General features: G+C 48.2%; 1 protein-coding gene across 1 annotated transcript in view; it reads left to right on the top strand.

The window, feature by feature from the left end:
• LOC310782492 (neurobeachin-like) overlaps positions 1-20789 on the top strand; it is a gene marked incomplete at its 5' end in the record, with an annotated part of 447634 nt that overhangs the window by 164158 nt on the left and 262687 nt on the right. Inside the window, 2 exons of the mRNA XM_083643165.1 lie at positions 499-594; positions 4126-4247. Coding sequence (XP_083499291.1) covers positions 499-594; positions 4126-4247 — 218 coding nt within the window. The remainder of the gene's footprint in view (positions 1-498; positions 595-4125; positions 4248-20789) is intronic.

The raw sequence follows: 20789 nt of genomic DNA, 5'->3' as shown, positions 1-20789 counted from the left end.
TCTCCTCCCCCAGCGGCCCTCTCCAGAGACAGATCGATTAAGGGTTGCCATGGTATTGATGAGCTGTTGTCGGGGACGGACGGACTTGATTGAAGAGTTATTGATCCAGTAGGGTTGTGGAAGAGCCCTGATGTCACGCCACCATTTTTACAGATTCTCTCCACCGTTCCTGTGATAGCCACCAGCATCTGTCACATAATGAGTGACAACCACTCTCCTTCCTTCCCTCCTTCCTTTTTCTTCCTCTCCTCCTCTGCTCTCCTCGACCTTCCCTCTCCTCTCCTCTCCTCTCTTCCCCTCGCCTCTGCTCTCCTCTCCTCTCCTCTGCTCTCCTCTCCTCTCCTCCTCTGCTCTCCTCTCCTCTGCTCTCCTCTGCTCTCCTCTCCTCTCCTCTCCTCCTCTGCTCTCCTCGACCTTCCCTCTCCTCTCCTCTCTTCTCCTCGCCTCTGCTCTCCTCGCTTCTCCTTCTCTCCTCTGCTCTCCTTTCCTCTCCTCTAGCCGAGACATGCAATCAAGCTGTTGTCAGTGTTGAACCAGATGCCTCAGAGACACGGTCCTGACACCTTCTTCAACTTTCCAGGACGTAGTGCAGCGGTGAGGCTCATGTGCACGCGCGCGCACGCGCGCACACACACACGCACGCACGCACGCACGCACGCACACACACACACACACAGTCAAAAATCAGTCAAATCCATTCTTTGTGCACCCAAACTACTTAAGATTCCTTCATGGTATCCTTGTTTGCATTCTGTGAACACATCTTAATTAGCGCTCTACTCAACCAATACAACACTTTGAATGGTGAAAAGGAAGTAATGACACATTGACTGCTATAGAGATTGTCTGGTGTAATGACTGACTCATTGACACATTGACTACTATAGAGATTGTCTGGTGTAATGACTGACTCATTGACACATTGACTGCTATAGAGATTGTGTGGTGTAATGACCAGACAATTGGACTCGAGTCATAGGGACTCGGACTCGAGTCGACTCGAGTCGCAAATTTGACGACTTCCGACTCGACTCGTACTTGGAAGGTAAATACTTGAAACTCGACTCGGACTTGGAAGAAAATTACTCGAAACTCGACTCGGACTTGTGACAAGATCAGCCGAGTGCACCAGCTGGGCGTACGCCTAGGTTTACACGCTACGTCCGATGTAGAACTCAAAGTTACGACTAACTTAATTTTATGACTAGTGCACCCTGTATGCGCTGCGTCTGTGTATGGAGCAGGCGTAAAAGTTACACCCAAATGCGTAGCTACTCACTGACAGCTGTCTCATCTTGATCTGCGCGTGATGCGGCCGGAATCTTCTCCAAAAATATCGATCGATATGTGCTGTAAATAGACGCATCAGCAATGTAATGCAGTGTAATGTAATCAGCGTCTTGGTCTTTCAATTTCTTCCTGACTTCGTCAACTGCCCGCAGTGCGCAGTCTGCCATCGCATTCAGTACTGATTGCACTTGTGATCAAACTGCTTGTGTTGGCGCTGTTAAATTGAGCTGTGAGAACGTTTCTATGCTTTGAATACAACTCTATAAGTTTGAGCTGAGTTGGAGCTGTCTGTCAGCTGTCTGGAGCTCGTCTGAGAGAAGTGTGTTGCTTGGCAACAAGCACGTATTAACGTGAACGCGCACGTCCGCAGCCTAAATAATCTCTGCCTTGTCATTTTTTCTAACCTGTGACTCGACTTGACATAACCTATGACTCGACTCGAGACTTGACTTGAAATAACATTGTGACTTGACTTGACTTGACTTGCCGACAAAAGGAAAGACTTGGGACTTGCTTGAGACTTGGGACCAATTGACTTGAGACTCGCTTGGGACTCGGATCAGAGGGACTTGGACAATTGTCTGGTAATGACTGACCCATTGACACATTGACTGCTATAGAGATTGTCTGGTGTAATGACTGACTCATTGACACATTGACTGCTATAGAGATTGTGTGGTGTAATGACTGACTCATTGACACATTGATGCTATAGCGTTTGTCTGGTGTAATGACTGACTCATTGACACATTGACTGCTATAGAGATTGTCTGGTGTAATGACTGACTCATTGACACATTGACTGCTATAGAGATTGTCTGGTGTAATGACTGACTCATTGACACATTGACTGCTATAGAGATTGTGTGGTGTAATGACTGACTCATTGACACATTGACTGCTATAGAGATTGTGTGGTGTAATGACTGACTCATTGACACATTGATGCTATAGAGTTTGTGTGGTGTAATGACTGCCTCATTGACACATTGACTGCTATATAGATTGTGTGGTGTAATGACTGACTCATTGACACATTGACTACTATAGAGATTGTCTGGTGTAATGACTGACTCATTGACACATTGACTGCTATAGAGATTGTCTGGTGTAATGACTGACTCACTGACACATTGATGCTATAGAGATTGTGTGGTGTAATGACTGACTCATTGACACATTGACTGCTATAGAGATTGTGTGGTGTAATGACTGACTCATTGACGCATTGACTGCTATAGAGATTGTCTGGTGTAATGACTGACTCATTGACACATTGACTACTATAGAGATTGTCTGGTGTAATGCCTGACTCATTGACACATTGACTGCTATATAGATTGTGTGGTGTAATGACTGACTCATTGACACATTGACTGCTATAGAGTTTGTCTGGTGTAATGACTGACTCATTGACACATTGACTGCTATAGAGATTGTGTGGTGTAATGACTGACTCATTGACACATTGATGCTATAGAGTTTGTGTGGTGTAATGACTGACTCATTGACACATTGACTGCTATAGAGATTGTCTGGTGTAATGACTGACTCATTGACACATTGACTGCTATAGAGATTGTGTGGTGTAATGACTGACTCATTGACACATTGATGCTATAGAGTTTGTCTGGTGTAATGACTGACTCATTGACACATTGACTGCTATAGAGATTGTCTGGTGTAATGCTGACTCATTGACACATTGACTGCTATAGAGATTGTCTGGTGTAATGACTGACTCATTGACACATTGACTGCTATAGAGATTGTGTGGTGTAATGACTGACTCATTGCCACATTGACTGCTATAGAGATTGTGTGGTGTAATGACTGACTCATTGACACATTGATGCTATATAGTTTGTGTGGTGTAATGACTGACTTATTGACACATTGACTGCTATATAGATTGTGTGGTCTAATGACTGACTCATTGACACATTGACTACTATAGAGATTGTCTGGTGTAATGACTGACTCATTGACACATTGACTGCTATAGAGATTGTCTGGTGTAATGACTGACTCACTGACACATTGATGCTATAGAGATTGTGTGGTGTAATGACTGACTCATTGACACATTGACTGCTATAGAGATTGTGTGGTGTAATGACTGACTCATTGACGCATTGACTGCTATAGAGATTGTCTGGTGTAATGACTGACTCATTGACACATTGACTACTATAGAGATTGTCTGGTGTAATGACTGACTCATTGACACATTGACTGCTATATAGATTGTGTGGTGTAATGACTGACTCATTGACACATTGACTGTTATAGAGATTGTCTGGTGTAATGACTGACTCATTGACACATTGACTGCTATAGAGATTGTCTGGTGTAATGACTGACTCATTGACACATTGACTGCTATATAGATTGTGTGGTGTAAGGACTGACTCATTGACACATTGACTGTTATAGAGATTGTGTGGTGTAATGACTGACTCATTGACACATTGACTGCTATAGAGATTGCCTGGTGTAATGACTGACTCATTGACACATTGACTGCTATAGAGATTGTGTGGTGTAATGACTGACTCACTGACACATTGACTGCTATAGATATTGTGTGGTGTAATGACTGACTCACTGACACATTGACTGTTATAGAGATTGTGTGGTGTAATGACTGACTCACTGACACATTGACTACTATAGAGATTGTCTGGTGTAATGACTGACTCACTGACACATTGCCTGCTATAGAGATTGTCTGGTGTAATGACTGACTCACTGACACATTGACTGCTATAGAGATTGTCTGGTCGTAATGACTGACTCACTGACACATTGTGTGACGTTTGCACCCTCCTCCAGGCTATAGCGTTGCCGCCAATTGCTAAATGGCCTTACCAGAACGGATTCACTCTCAACACTTGGTTCAGACAGGACCCACTCAACAACATCAACGTGGACAAGGACAAACCGTACCTGTACTGGTAAGTACAGTAGAATACCGCTCACCTGGACAAACCGTACCTGTACTGGTAAGTACAGTAGAATGCCACTCACCTGGACTATAATACAATTAGACTTGAATCCTTTTGAAAAAGAGAATCAGGAAAACTCCTTCTTTCTGTTGGAGAGTGGCAGATTGCAAACGGTCTTCAACTATTGGTTCTGAAACTAAAGGGAAAATCCACCCTAAAACACTTAAACATCTATTTGACAGTGTTTGTTGCTTTTCTGGGACCGTGTTGCTGTATTTTTTCTCATAAACTAGAAACAGAACTGTACAAATGTCCAGTAATTCCAGACGCAGCTCACACGGGACGCAACTGGCGGCGCTCATTTCTACCATGCCTTGTTGGTTCACCCTCGAGGTCTCGCACGCTTCACGTGCTGAGCTGCTGCTCAGCCGCTGCGTGGAAATAACAGACTTGCCCAACCTAGATGATGTGACAACATGTTGAGATCAGGCTCGGGGTTGACAGAGGATGAAGCTCGGGGTCGACAGAGGATGCTGCGGAAGTGATGCTGAAAGCTGTAGTTCCTTGAATGGTCACTTCCCCGTCATTCCCCGTTAACCCCCATGTTAAAATGCCTGACAGGATTAAGCATGTTTACAACCTGGTTCAAAGCACAGTTTTGGTCTATATAGCTAATTTCACCTTCCATAACAACTGTTTATATGACTCAGTCCCTAGACTCACTACTTCACACCGACATTCAGCAACTATACAAGAAATCCATCATACAAGTAGCAGATTTTCTTTAGGGGTCAAAATTGAATGACTGACAGGTCATAGCACCAATGAGAGAGTGGTTCGTTTTCAAAAGTCAACAGTGTTAGGTTGGGTGGGTACGCCTGATTGCTAAAGTCATTACTGATTGGTGACCCCAGGATTTCGGGGCAACCAATCACTGGACAGGATTCTGACACCAGTTTGGAGCATGGATGTGTTAAAAGAACTGGATAGGGGACGAGCCACGCCCACCCATGCATTCGGACGGAGGCTGCTCACTGGCGCATGAAGTCATCATGGGGGGGTTTTCTTCCTGGTTTTACTTCCTGACCATGCGGCCTAAGGCGAAGTGCGCATGTGTGCCATGACGTATTCCATGACGTCTCCCACCCCTCCCACCCATGGATGTATTAAAAGAAGGAAATACACCCGTATACGGCTCTTAGTGGCTTCTGAAGAAAAAATGCCCCATAAAAAAATATTTGATCATTAAAAGAGTCGTTTTATACTTTGAGTGACACCCGGAAAAAATTCCCCTGGGTTTAACAGCTGCCGAGGTCCCCATGCAAGTGGATGGGAATTTTTCTTTCTGGGCTGCATGGCGTCACGTGACTTGCAATACAGATCTTCGCCACCATGTTCAAATGGCTTCACAGCCCAGCGCTATTCCTGGGGGCTTGGTTTGGAGCTAGAAGTGTCCCAGACCCAGAGAGAGATATGCAGCATGCAGTAATGTAGTGTATCAGCATAAAACCAGCTTGAAGGAAAGTACAGTTATATCCCAAGAAGGAGTTTGATTAGAGCGCAATGCCACAGGAGACCAAAAATCCAGATTCTCCCCTTAAAGCTTGTCTGTAACTTCTGTCCAAACCATAAAGAACCCATTTCCTCTTAGTGTGAGGTAACCAACGGTTCCTTGAGTACTTCAGAGAATGAGTATTTAATTAACTCGACAGCCTGACTTACATGAGCAGGGATTTAATGGATAAACAGATAATGAATTGGAGCGTAACTTTAAATGTCACAACACTCCATAACGAGCGTGCTGCTGTGCGGATGCCTCTGCTGGAGGTGCAGTCCGGAGCTCGCTGGCCTGGCCGTTAGCGCTGTAAGTGCACGCCGTTAGCTACTGTGAAGCTTCATTAGCTTTGACCTTTTATTTAATTGAACTCTCTGCTTGTTTCTTCTCTCCGCCTCCTCACTCTCTGACCGTACTAAACCCCAGGCATCCTGACAAGACCTCCGCTCCCTCGCAGTCTAACTCTGGTTAGTTGCCGAAACAAAAGATTTGGACAAAGAATTGTAGCGCTAGTCCTCAGTGGGAAGGCGGAACTTCGTTTGTTTACAATATCTTCCGTGTAGAAAACTCTTGTCTCACGTACATACATTTGAATGTCGTGGAGCAAACGGGGGCGAAAAACAGCTGAGATAAAGATAAAATGATGAAGTGTAAAATGCATGTTTGATGCTTTCATATCTCATTAATAACACTTTCACCAATGTTAGTTTGGAGACCTGCATGTCATTTTCCAGGTTAGGTCACAGACTAAAGAAAATGACAGCTTGAGTTTACCCAATACTAGTAGTTAGTCCGACCGCGGTGAGATGTCACCGTTGGGTAGATTTGGTTGATCAAAGACGCTAACACAAAAAGATAAAATAAGCACAGCAGAAACGTCAGATAGGTCAGATCACCGTGTTTGCCTATGTGTGTATCTTTAAACATTCAGTAATGACTGAAAATGACAACATAAATAAACTAGAAAAGTGCACTCGGTGGAGTGCAGATCTCCGCCAGGACCGCGTTTGCCCCCAAGGCAATGGACGATATGGATTTTTTCAACCGGTACGATAACCGATAAATATCTGCTTCTCCTGGCCAATAACCGATACGATAACCGATAATTATTATAATAAAGAAATATATATAATATATTTTTTTTAATATTAAAAAAAATATATATATAATATATTTTTTTACGTTTTTAACCTGTATTTTATGCGCACCTGGGGTTAAAAAAAGGCAGATGTAGTGAGCATAGCTCTGACCTAACCAAATCTGACATCACTGTGAACACAAAACAAAGAAAACTTCTGATATAATATGATTGTTTTAATAAAGTGTATCACTCAATTATAGTCAATACAAAAATAAAGGCTTTTATAGAACGGAAAGCCAATGACTGCTTAGTCTGCAGATAAAACACAATGACAAAAGGCATAGTAATTTAGACTCTTATTGTCATGTTACTGATCTGTTCGAATTTTGCATTGGTGCCAGTTCTCAGTGAATGGTAGCCTCGGCCCAATGAATGGGGCAGGCACTATAAACCATCTGTGTCATTTCACTTTTTACTGAAAAATGCTAGCTCAACTCCAAAGTCCCTTGTTATAGTGGGACTCCCGACTAGCGCGTTAGCTTAACGTTAGCGTTTTTTTTTTTTTTTTAGTTAAATACACAATCCCTGCATGTTTCATTTTGGGTAAAGGAGTTTCCATTCGTTTCTATATGTTTATGCCAGCTCTGTGAGTATGAAGTGCTTTTCAAAGTAGTTTGTCTGCCAAGCGGGCAAGCCTGAAGTGTAGGCCACGCTATGAGCTAACGCTAAGCTAACGCTAACACTTGCTAGGGTTGCCAACTTCTTGAAATGGAAATAAGGAACGGGAGCGGTCCCGGTCCGGCAGGGGGCTAACTGTAATGGCTTCGGCTTCAACCATTTACCCATTAGTACAAGCAAACACACAAACCTGGTTTTGATCAGTTTTTGCGTTTTTTTGCGCTATGGATAAAGTTCAACATTTTAAGAAAAACAATAAACAGTAGTGCAAATTATATTTTGATATAATTCATCTTCACATTGGCATGTAGCCTATTCATTAAAGAAATTTCTTTCAACAGTGCAAACAGCAATTTTACATAGCTATTCTTTTGAATAGAACAGACCTGCAAGGGTTTACATCATTAGTGCAAAAACATTTTAGATTTCAGATGAAATCTTCTGAATAAAAGGACAATTAGCCTATTGAAAATTATTATTGAAATTACTGTAGCCTATAACAAGTCTTACACCTGCAACAATAGCCTACTGTTGTAAGCAGGGTTTGTACAGCTTTTAAGAGTAAAATTCAAGCACTTTCAAGGTACCTAAACCAGGCTCTCGAAATGGAGTTATTGAGATAACTGAGGTTCAGGAACATGAGACCACACCATTGTCACTCATCACCACGTAAACGTAATCACCTGTACCTCCTCCAATCCATTCACCTGGGCTCAATCAACCCAATCTACTGTAGCCCATATATAACGCCACAATCCCACCAAACCCTGTTTGCATCAGATGTAACAACCTGATCGCTAAGCAAAAACGAAAATACATTTAGAAACGAACGACGACAAACAACAAATTAGACCCACAGCCACGGAAAGCTGAATTAGATTAGCAAAGAAGCTCACCATGGCAGCAGAGCCGGGCGAAGGGGAGTTCAATCTCCTAGCGTCCGACGAGGACCTCTTCGGCAGCCCCACCACGGTGACGGAGTCTCCGATGTCCAGCGCATCCCTGGCGCCGGGGCAGATTCCACCGCGAGCCGCCACCCTCTCCGCTTCCACCAGCTCCGCGATGTCTCCCACTCCAACATCACGGGAGTCCCGGGGCCGAAACCGGGTGGTCAGGCGAGCAGCGCCGTACAGACGAGCGCGGGCACGGTCACCCCCGTCCTCTCCACCAACACGCCGGGGTCCGAGGATGAGAGGCGGCCGCCACGAGAGGCGTCGTGCCGGCCCACCACCCGACCGCAGCGTGCCAGCTGGCCCTTCTTCCCAAGCTGGCCACCGCTCAGGAGGCACGACCGCCAGCCTACCATCACGGCTCGGCCGCCGATCAGCGACCTCCCCCGCTGGCCCGTCCCCCCAGCCTCAACAACACCACTCCGCTGGCCCGTCACACCAGCCTCAACACCACTCCGCTGGCCCGTCCCCCCAGCCTCAACAACACCACTCCGCTGGCCCGTCACACCAGCCTCGACACCACTCCGCTGGCCCATCCCCCCTAGACTCAGCCCTCAGTCTTAATCCGTTTCACTCCTGTAAGACTGAGAATATTACTATTTAAATCTTTGCATAACGTTAGGTGGCGCTGTTGGAAGCCTTGCATCGGAGAACCAATCATGAGTGTTGTGGGCGGGCCTGCTTTCTGGGGGCAGTGACGCTCATGCAGAACCAGTGTCTCGCAAAACATCGCCGCGTTTGCGGAGAAACATATTAATCACTTAGAAACAAACATAACCTGTTAATAGGACGTGTTTCATCCGGCCCCGGCGGCTAGAGGTCTTTTCCCCAGCGATAAGCCCGACTCCCGAGGCTAACGTTACAGAGCCTGCTGGCTGCTGATGACTCACAGTAGCAAGCGGACCACTTCCGGGTAGGAAACATTATTGTAAAATAAACAACAGGTATAAACTCTCTTTGCAGCACATCGGTGTCTTGCTCTATTTTGGAACTATGAAACATTGCATTGCCGCTACCAAATAAAATTCTAATAATAAATGTAGGCGTGTCTGCTGCCGGCGGTTCTCGCCGGGCTCTGACAGACAGTTTCTGACAGTGAAATTCCCAGACGTTTGGTGGCGCAGCTCACCAAACGTCTGGGAGCCGAGACTACGTCCCCCCAGCCTCAACAACACCACTCCGCTGGCCCGTCACACCAGCCTTGACACCACTCCGCTGGCCCGTCCCCCCAGCCTCAACAACACCACTCCGCTGGCCCGTCACACCAGCCTCGACACCGCTCCACTGGCCCGTCCTCCCAGCCTCAACACCGCTCCGCCGGCGCCTCGTCACAGGCCGATTCTCCCCGCCAACAAACCATTTCCAGCTGGACTGTTGTACGCCTCCAACAGGCACTCCGCGACAGAGGGATCCCATACATCCGATCCGACAACAAAGCAACCCTCTACCGGCGTTTGACTTCCGGTTTGGTGCCACCGGCAAACGCTCCGACACCCAACCAAGCCCAACGTTCCCACCTACCCAGTGACGTCACCGCCCACCACACTGCTGCTGCTTCCGTGAGCCAGGTTGTAGCACCCATTCCCACTGCAAATCCCTCTGCCAATACAGCCAACATCATATTAAACTTTCTGTCTTCCCTGAATTCTCAACAGGGTGAAGACCCACTAGCAACCCGGGCACATGCATCCCTTCGTCCCCCCCTCCTCTCTCATCCTCTTCCTTCTGCCCATGACACCGGAGCCCTGCTAGCTCCGCCTGCCATCGCGGCTCCGTACCCTCGACCCCCCCCCCCCCCCAGCATTCGCCCCCCCCCGCCCGGCCACCACGGCCCCCAACATCGACTCGTTTCCTCCTGTTCTTACCCCTTTCGACACCCTCCCCCAACCCTCCCCCCCCAACCCTCCCCCATCACCCCAATGCATATCAGGTTTTGTCAGCTCTGCTCTCCACCTTCCCACAGCTAGAGCAATCACTAGTTACCCAAGCACACACGTCCCTTCGTCCCCCCCTCCTCTCCCATCCTCTTCCTTCTGCCCACGGCTCCGGAGCCCCGCTAGCTCCGCCCGCCACAGCGGCGCTATACCAACGGCCCCCGCCCGCAGCGTCCGCTTCCGTTGCCACGGCCACCACGGCCTACGACATCAATCTTCCTCCTGTTCTTACCCCTTTCGACACCCTCCCCCAGCCCCCCAACCCTCCCTCCTCCCCCCCCCAACCCTCCCCCATCACCCCAATGTATTCAATAACATGTCTGTCCCTCCTTCCCTCCTCGCACCCGTCCATCCTTATACCGACCTCACCACACTCCTCCAACCCTCCACCGTTGACGCCACCCACCCTCGGGAACTGTTCACAGCTTACGGCCTATCACAGCTCAAGCCTCCCAGGCCTTCCCGTTCCAGGGAGCTAAACTCCATCGAATTTGCCTATTTTTTCTCCCTGTTCCGAGACACCATCTGCACAGTGTACCCCGAGCGCAGGGCCGAACTAGACGCCTACCTCTCCACCATCTTGGAATTGGCCTTGCATTTCGGGGGAACAGCGTTCTACACATATCACATCCTCTTCGCTTCCCAGGCAGCAGGCCGGCTGCAACAGTTCAACCAGGGAACGTATTGGGGCACCACTTGATGCAGAGCTGTACTGCAGGGTCTTTGCGGCACGCAGTGCCATTAACTGCATCTTGTGCGGGGCACCCTCACACCCAGCCACCATCTGCGTCGTCGCCACCACACTACCTCGTCCCACGGCCCCTCCCGCTCCCACCCCCTCAGTTTTCTCACGGCTCGGCAATGCCCCTCCTCCCTCCCATCACTCCCAAACCACTCATGCAGGGCCAAGGCCCGACTTCACGGGGTGGATCAGACAAACAGGGGCGGCCCATCTTGTACCAAGGAGGCCGCATGATATGCAATAACTTCAATAGCCAAGGTTGCTACATATCAGGGTGCCGCTTCCTGCACACATGCTCATACTGCGGCGGCGCCCACTCAAGACCTACCTGCCCTCACAGTCCAACTACACATGCAGCATGACTAGGCCACCACCTCAGCACCCCGGTCAACATTACAGCACTCACACACGCCTTAAGCCTGGATTATGCTTGACGCTTTGGCCGGCCGCACGGAAATGAGAGACACGGAATCCGACGAGGAAACGTGTGGAGCTTGTATACTCTGTGTGGGTTTCTGCAGGTGGAATTGAGCGCGAGTCTTGAAAACTCCACTTTGTCCGCCCGTCCGCGTCCGCGTAGTTACAAAATTCGGCGTGCGCACGGCCGGTCGAAAACCGTCCGCACGGAGCCTTGCGGAGGGGCGTGTCTGCTGATTTGACGTCACTTTTCCGCGCGGACACTCGCGTTCCTCGCTGATGCGGAAAGCATAATGAGACCTTAAAGGAACCATCCCGACCCACAGTTCGTTCACTTCCTCACCCACGGTTTCACTTTTGGTTTTCACCCGGGCATCATGGCCTCTCCCACCACATCATTCACCTGCCATAACCTCCAGTCGGCCCTCACCGAGCCAGACACGGTAGACAGGCTCTTGGCCAAGGAGGTGTCTGACAAATTCATGATTGGCCCATTCCCAGCCCCTCCCTTCATCACATACCGCATCAGCCCCATAGGAATCGCAACACGAAAATACTCCGGAAAAAAGCGCCTTATCATCGACCTCTCCTCCCCCCACAACTCATCCACTCCTAGCATTAACAGCCTCATTCCCAGCCCGGACTTCTCCATGAACTACCACACCATTAACCACGCCATCAAACTCATCCACCTCGCCGGCCATGGTGCCTGGCTGGCGAAGGCCGACATAACTAGTGCTTTCAAGGTGCTGCCCATCAAGCCAGAATTCTGGAGATTTTTCAGAGTGTTGTGGAAGGGGTCCTATTACTTCGCCGTCCGCCTCACTTTCGGTTGCAAAAGCAGCCCAAAAAATATTCGACACTCTCTCTGAGGCACTGTGCTGGATCTTGATCAACGAACACCACATCTCATACATCGTCCACCTCCTAGACGATTTCCTCACAGTCTCACCACCATCAGCTCCCCCTGCACAAGACCTCTCTACCCTCAAGTCCGTCTTCCTCCAGCTCGGGGTTCCGCTGTCCCCGGAGAAGACAGAAGGGCCCTGCACGTCCCTCGAGTTTCTCGGAATCACCCTGAATTCAGTCACCTTCCAAGCCTCCCTTCCGACCGAGAAACTCCACCGCATTTCCCTCTACATTTCCAACCACCTCCTCGCCTGCCGTTGCACTAAGCGCCAGCTCCTGTCTTTGCTTGGGCACCTCAACTACGCCATGTCTCTTGCCACCACCGTTCCATCCCTCCACAACTACATCACCCTAGACGACGGGTGTAGGCTGGAGCTCACCTTGTGGCGGGACTTTCTCGCGTCGTGGAACGGCATCTCGTTCTTTTACGAGGACGCAATAACCCAGCCAGACGACATCCAGCTGTTCACGGACGCCGCAGCCTCCGCCGGCTTCGGCGGATACTACAACGGTCGCTGGTTCGCCTCCGGTTGGCCGCCGGAGATGTCCCTCCTCACACCATCCTCCGCACTCCTGGAACTGTACCCCATCATTATCGCAGCTATCTTATGGGGGCACGAATGGTCAACAAAGGTCATACTCATTCACACAGACAACCTCAGCACAGTCGACATCATCAACAAAGGACGCTCACAATCACTGGACATAATGAAATTCATCCGCAGACTCATCCTGGTTTCTGCCCAACACCAGTTCATCATCCGAGCCGCCCACATTCCCGGGCACCCGACTCAGACCCGCGCCCGACACCGATCCCTCCGTTTTCGACGACCATCTTCCCCTGAATCCTCCGCTCCTCCACCTGGTTGCCGCCATGCAACAATTCATCCTGAACAGCCTAGCCCCCAAAACACTGTCCTCATACTACTCTGGCTGGTGCTCCTCCAAAGCATTCCATAACGCCCATCACCTCCCCTTCCCGTCCGCCAATACCATCTCCGTCACCAGCTTCATCACTTACGCTCACACAGTTCTCAGGATCAGAACCTCCACCATCCAAGTTTATCTCAGCGGCATAAACTTTTTCATCAAACTACTCACCGGAGCACCTGCAGCCTCCATCTCTCACCCCCACGTCACCATGCTCATCAAAGGCCTCCGAAAGGCCGAGCCTCGACTTCCTCCCAAACGCCTTCCCCTGACAACCGACCTCCTCACCAGATGTATCCTCACTCTCCGTGCAGGGTACTCGACTCCCGCCATCGACTCCACCCTTGAAGCCATGTTTCTCCTGGCCTTCTTCGGCTTCCTCCGCTGCTCAGAGTTTACCACCAACTCCTCAAAGTACAACCCCCTACAGCACGCCAGTCTGTCCGACATCTCCATCCACTCACCCGACACCCTGAGGTACAACCTAAAAAGGAGCAAGACCGACCAAGTCGGCCTCTCTCACCCAGTGTTTCTGTTCCGCCTGAATTCATTCCTCAGTCCCTACGAACCCATCATCAACTACGTCAACGGAAGATTAGCAAAACACTCCTCTCCCCACGATCCTCTGTTCACGACCGAATCGGGCCGAGTCGCCACACGGTTCTGGTTCCACCATCACCTCCGCCACGTCCTGCTCAAATCAGGAATCTCTCCAGATCTGTTTTCCGGCCATTCATTCCGCATCGGCGCAGCAACAACGGCATCCAGACAAGGCCTCCCGGACCACACCATCAGAATCCTGGGCCGTTGGTCTTCCCAAGCCTATCACACGTACATCCACAACAACCTCGAAGACGTCCGAAGAGCCCATGCGCACATGGCCATCTGAAGCACTTTTGGGGGGGCTGATGGAGCCGGGACTCCATCCCTGTGAAGCCGCGCTCCACACGGAAGAGGCGCTTCACCGGAGACGTTACCCCCACCCTGAGTCTCAACCCCCCCCGGGTTCCTGACTACGTCGAACATCATCAACATCACCCGCACCCCGACCCCATTACGACTTGCACCTAAACACTCAAACTACAATAAATTATTTTTGTTTCGAATTATGGTGTGGTCTGTGTTAGTGAAATGGAGTTATTGAGATAACTGAGGTTCAGGAACATGAGACCACACCATTGTCACTCATCACCACGTAAACGTAATCACCTGTACCTCCTCCAATCCATTCACCTGGGCTCAATCAACCCAATCTACTGTAGCCTATATATAACGCCACAATCCCACCAAACCCTGTTTGCATCAGATGTAACAACCCTCCCGCCCAACCCTATTTTACTCCATTACAGGCAGCACATGCAGAGTTTGCATGTTCTCCCCGTGCTGCGTGGGTTTTCCCCGGGTACTCCGGTTTCCTCCCACAACAATTCTAAAACATGTTAGCTAGGGCTGCTGTTGGCATCTGCATAACCTTGCATCTCTATCCTCTGCCCACAGGAACCACGGGGGGGCTGATGGAGCCGGGACTCCATCCCTGTGAAGCCGCGCTCCACACGGAAGAGGCGCTTCACCGGAGACGTTACCCCCACCCTGAGTCTCAACCCCCCCCGGGTTCCTGACTACGTCGAACATCATCAACATCACCCGCACCCCGACCCCATTACGACTTGCACCTAAACACTCAAACTACAATAAATTATTTTTGTTTCGAACTATGGTGTGGTCTGTGTTAGTGAAACCTTCATTATCACATCTAAATATATTGACAATGTGAAAAAACAAATAGCTTTGTGATGCCTGGTGAGTGAGGAACTTTGACTGCTCCCTGTGTCCTGTGCACTGTCCACAGCCTCTTGCTCAGGCTGCTGTAACATGACACCGGCTATAGGCCAGGGGAGGGGCAGCGATACCAGCGGACTGAGTGTAGACTCGCTCACTCGGAGAGTTTACTCGCTCATACAAATAGCTTTGTACTACTCGAATACCGGACAAAGGGCGTCCCGTATCAGTTCAATACGGAACACGTCTTTTTGTTTACAAATACGGGACGATTCCGTATTTTAAGGGACGGTTGGCAAGCCTAACACTCGCTAACAACAGCTAACGTAAACAACAAACAAATCCGCTGCATCATCGCCAGCGTTGTTAACGTAATGCCAGCTTAGACGTTTCCCCTCCTCTCGGAACCCGTGCGGGACATGGATTGCAAATTACAATAATGTTGTGATCATCTGAAACTGATGAAAACAGCAACACACTGGCAGCAGAAAGGCAGCGCTGCCGTCGCAGCTGTGATGTCACGAGTGTGCGACAATAGCTCCGCTTCCGAGGCAAAAACAAAGCCTGATTATCGGCTGTTAATTTATCGGAAAAAGGCCATTATCGGAATAATAAATAATGACGCAAAATGGCCATATCGGCCGATAATTTATCGGTCCGATAATTATCGTGCATCCCTACCCCCAAGCTGACCCATAGACCATGTGTGTTATTGTATGTGTTGTAACCCACATATTTATGTGTTTTTGTCAAGTTTTTTATTGTGCGTTTGTGTTAGAATAATTGTTGTTTCGTTTTTTTGATTATGGGATGCGGTTACGCGTAGAAGAGTGGGATTGGAGTTTCTCAAGGGCAGTGTATGCCTGTGTATATGTTTTCATAACACTGGGCCAAATAACCAGTCTGTATTTATGTATGACTAGTGCAGTGCCCGTTCCCCCCGAAGCACAACCCCGTGGGTACACCCCCCCCCCCGCGCGCGCGCACGCACACCCACTGCACTCCATCAGGTCCCACCTAAAGCGCACTCCCCAAGTTTGAAGTCGATCCAACAAACGGTTCTCGAGATACGCGAAGGACAGACATAGTGAAAGTCTGTGATCTAATTGAATTGCACAAAGTTTACCACTGAAATATCTGGGGTTCCCAGCAACGCACCCGCCAAGTTTGAAGTCGATCGGATGAATGGTCTCGAGATACAGTAAACCGCTTTTTGTGTTGCCAATAGGTGGCACTATGACTATGCATGAGTCCAAAATGCATGAAATGCAGCACTGCACTCCAGTGCTGGGTCTGAGCAGCGCACTCCCCAAGTTTGAAGTCAATCGGACGAATGTTTCTCAAGATAAACTGCTTTTTGTGTTGACAGTAGGTGGCGCTGTCAAATTGCAATAAATTCAGCATTGCATTATGTCGAGGTCCCAGCAGCACACTCCCCAAGTTTGAAGTCAATCGGACGAATGGTTGTCAAGATAAACCACTTTTTGTGTTGCCAGTAAGTGGCGCTGTGCCGAATTGTACGAAATTCGGCACTGCACTGTCGAGTTCCCATCAGCGCACTCCCCGATCGGACGAACGGTTGTTGAGATAAGTTATTGAGATCAGATCAATAAAAAAATTGCCAGTAGGTGGTGCTATGCTGAATTGCACGAAAACAGGTGACTGCACTCCATCACATACTCCTTAGCAGAGTCGATCCGACCAACGGTTCTCGAGATACACGAAGGCCAAGCTAGAGGAGAGGAGGAACACACAGGAACACACAGACAGACGGACGCACAGACGCACAGACAGACGCGGCCGAAAACATGATCTCCTGGCGGAGATAATGATAATAATAATAATAATAATAATAATAATAATAATAATAATAGTAATAATAATAATAATAATAGTAACAATAAATAAGTTTGCTGAGTTACCCGGAAGTGACTTTTGTTGTTCACGTCACGGTGATTGGGTCTATACCGTCTATAGACGGTTTTCACCAGAGCGCAACCCCATAGCACTTCCTTTTTCTCAGCATTCGGTAAACTGCAGAAATATTCACTCGACATCGTTACTTTTGTTTTCGCTGCTCAGCTGTATAGACGGTTTTCACGGAATGGTCAGTCCTGCACTTGAATGTTTTTTTTTTTCTTTTATGTCCATAGCAAACACTGCAACAGGAAGTGAGCGGGGGTTCAATTTAGAATGTTTTTGTTGTCAAGTTAAAACCGTCTATACTTCCTCCTGATGCCATCACAGAGATGAGCTGTGATCGTGGAGGGAGTAAGCATCATGTAATCCTGTTTCCTTAGTAACCAGTTGTCATGGTAAGTGGGGGAGGGGGTCCCTCTCCTCCTCTGGCCCAGGTCTTATCATCCTTCCCCAGATGCAGCTGCTGCTCCAGTCGCCTGTCTGACGCTGGCCTCCATGGCCGCGTGGAGACCGTGATAACACGCCGTACGCGCTCTTAACATGCACCAGAAAGTCACTTTAGAGGGATTTATATCTGCTCCAAGTGTGATATCTTGCAGGCCAAAAGCTTAGCTCTGTGAGACAGGGTTTTATGTGGAGGCTATGAGCGCGGCAAGAGAGATGCGATGCAGAAAAGTTTGGGGGGGAAGGAGATTAGTTGTGTTTCATCCCAACTCTGTGGTCTGGGAGTGGGACCTCCTGCTGCTGCTGTGAATAAAACATGCTGAAATCTTGCTAGGCTAAACGATGTGATATGGGTGTTTAAAGATGCCCTGTGGGAAGGGACGCACGGATTCTGCTTGGAGTTGAAGGTGCTCTGTGGAGAAAAAAATCACTGATCAAGATGAAATGATGTGTGTGATAATAGGTAGGCTGACAAACCAGACAATATAGTTTAATTGATGATCTATATTTAATAAAATACATTGTGTATGTTATGGTTTAAAGGAATAGTCCACGCAAAAATCATCATCATCTACTCACCATCATAATAATAATAATAATACATACGTTTTATATAGCGCTTTTCTGGGGAACTCAAAGACGCTTTACAATACATAGAAAAGTAATACAGTAAACAAACTAAATAACAAGAAGAAATACAGATACAAAACAAATACAAATCAATAGATTGCAGAGATGAAATGGTGGTTAGAGGTAGGAGTCAGATATTGTAGGCTGTTTTGAAGAGGTGGGATTTGAGTTGGGTTTTGAAGGAGGTGAGTGAGTCTGAGTTTCTGATGTTGAAGGGCAGAGAGTTCCAGAGGGTTGGGGCAGCGATGGCAAAGGCTCTGTCCCCATCGTGTCAAATGAAACTCTTTTTTAATGGGACTAATTCTAATGGACTATCTAATGGATTCTGCACAGATTGACAGATTCTTCTTTTTAAAGGTCCCATTCCGTGCAAAAGCTGTTTTTACTTGTAAATGGATATATACTGCTGTCATCCCTCCCTGTAATGAGTGGTCACAAGCTCAGAACTGCCACAGTTGGATTTGTCCCTATCCAGCTTCCCCCTGCAGTCTCCTTCAAGCCACGCCCCCTAACGCTCTTTTTCCCAGACGGGGTATTGGGACGTCACGATGGTCCTCAAGCATACTGCGCGGGTCTCTCTCACACAAGCTACCTGCACCATTTTGTCTATAGCCACAAAATTAACACTTCTAGCTGGAGCGACGCCAACTGTACGTGATCCAGCAACTGCGGAGGTGCATTCGGTAAGTCTAGGCATTTTGAGATGTCCTCTTTAGCGTAGCAACCGTTAAGTTAGCGATAGCTCGCAACCTAGCGTGCTGGTCCACAGACGCTAATCTGATTGGCCGCTGGGAGCCTGGGGCGGGCTCTCCCTCAGCGGCCAATGGGAACTGTTAGTTCTGAATATATTATAGAAACAGGCCATTCTTGGGAAGTGACGAGATGAGGAAGTGAGAACTCCGTCACAACAAACGGGGTTGCTATATTTTCGACAAATTAATCCAGAATCATGTTTTATGGACCAGAGACACACGTTTTTAAGAGGTTACAGCTGCACGAATTTTGACCTTTAATTTTACTTTTGAAGAGAGCTGTTCTATTATTTCAATTTTGGAAAACAAAAATAAAAGTTATTATTAACTCAAGTTATTATTCAATGTCTCTAAAATGTAGTAAAATATATAATAAAAGTAAAATTGTGTCACACAAGGACTCAAAATTGCATACGATGCTTTAAGAACTACCAATATTTGTTATGCCTCTGCTGGCGATAGCCGGACCGGAGACATTATGGTTTCGGGTTGTCCGTCCGTTCATCCCGATATCTCAGGAACGCCTTCACGGAATTTCTTCAAATTTCGCTCAAACCTCCATTTGGACTCAACGATGAACTGATTACACAGGGGACGACTGTCGCCAAGAGACTTATTCTGAAGGAGTGGAAGTCCCACTCTCCACCTTCTTTTCAACTGTGGCTGGCGGACATGATTTTGGTTGTTCGTATGGAGAGACTCAGGTTCCTGAGGACCAACTCACTTGTGGCTCATTTCCACCACATACTGTATAACAGCACAGTACAGCTCTACTCGACCTGGTCTTACTCGTCTCTACTTGATATAGACTCTGTTTCCATAGCAAGTTTACTCGCCTCCGCCCATAGCTGAAGTAGCCTATAACATATAACGTATAACGTTAAAATTAAATCCATACACAGAACTTTTAAACTGGTTATGAAATACTGGTGCCTCTAAATGACCTACAGTGTACATGGGCAAATGTGACAATTGGTTAGGCGAAGGGATATCACTTTGTTGTTACTCAGACTCACATGCGGGGGATGGGAGTACGCTACGGGGAGAAGAGAAGCCAGCCCACTACCCCGGCGGCAACTCACCAGGCAACACTGCTGCTTCACTAAACCCCCGCCTCCGGCCTAGCGGAGCCGACGTAGCACACAACTACAAAGGACTTCCCGAGGAGCGGACTTTTTCTCTCTCAAAACAATTGAAAACCACCGTCATGATAAAGCTGAGCAAGGAGATTGATTTTATTTCACCAGAGCCGAAGGCAGCAACACAAAAGACTGATGGAAATAACAGAAGAGAAGGTAAGCCCCACTAAACTGGTATCCAGCATTGACAGTAGATACAGTAGACACGATTCTGCCTGACCAATCAGTCGTCTGCAGTGTTTTCACGTCACTGTATGGTACCGGGTCCACAGCGCTGGAACCTCAACAAAGCAGGGACAAAAACTAGCATGACTCAACCCCGACTCAACCCGGGCTGTCCACGTTTTTGATCGGTGGAATGAGACAAAAAAGCGAGATGAGCTGGGCGGGGCCACGCTGATACCAGCGGTGGAAATGGGCCATTAGGAAGTTCTCTGCTATCTGGGACCCGTTCCTGGCCTACTTTGACGAGATTAGAAATGACGAATAACTGGCCCCGCTGATTTCTCAAGGACTCCTTGCACGGGATTTTATGTACAGCATTTAAGCACCTTAGGCGGCTGGTAGCACCATATGTGACAGCTGCTGGCATTTTGACCCACAAGTAGGCCGAGGTCATTTTTCAGTTTTTTACATATTCTGAAACTGCAGACTGTAAGCTTTCAAATGATGTGTCACACATTGTAATCTG

The sequence above is a fragment of the Poromitra crassiceps genome (assembly GCF_964638095.1).
Source record: "Poromitra crassiceps genome assembly, chromosome: 1".
NCBI classification, from domain to species: Eukaryota; Metazoa; Chordata; class Actinopteri; order Beryciformes; family Melamphaidae; genus Poromitra; species Poromitra crassiceps.
This window is presented reverse-complemented; position numbering and strand designations above follow the sequence as displayed.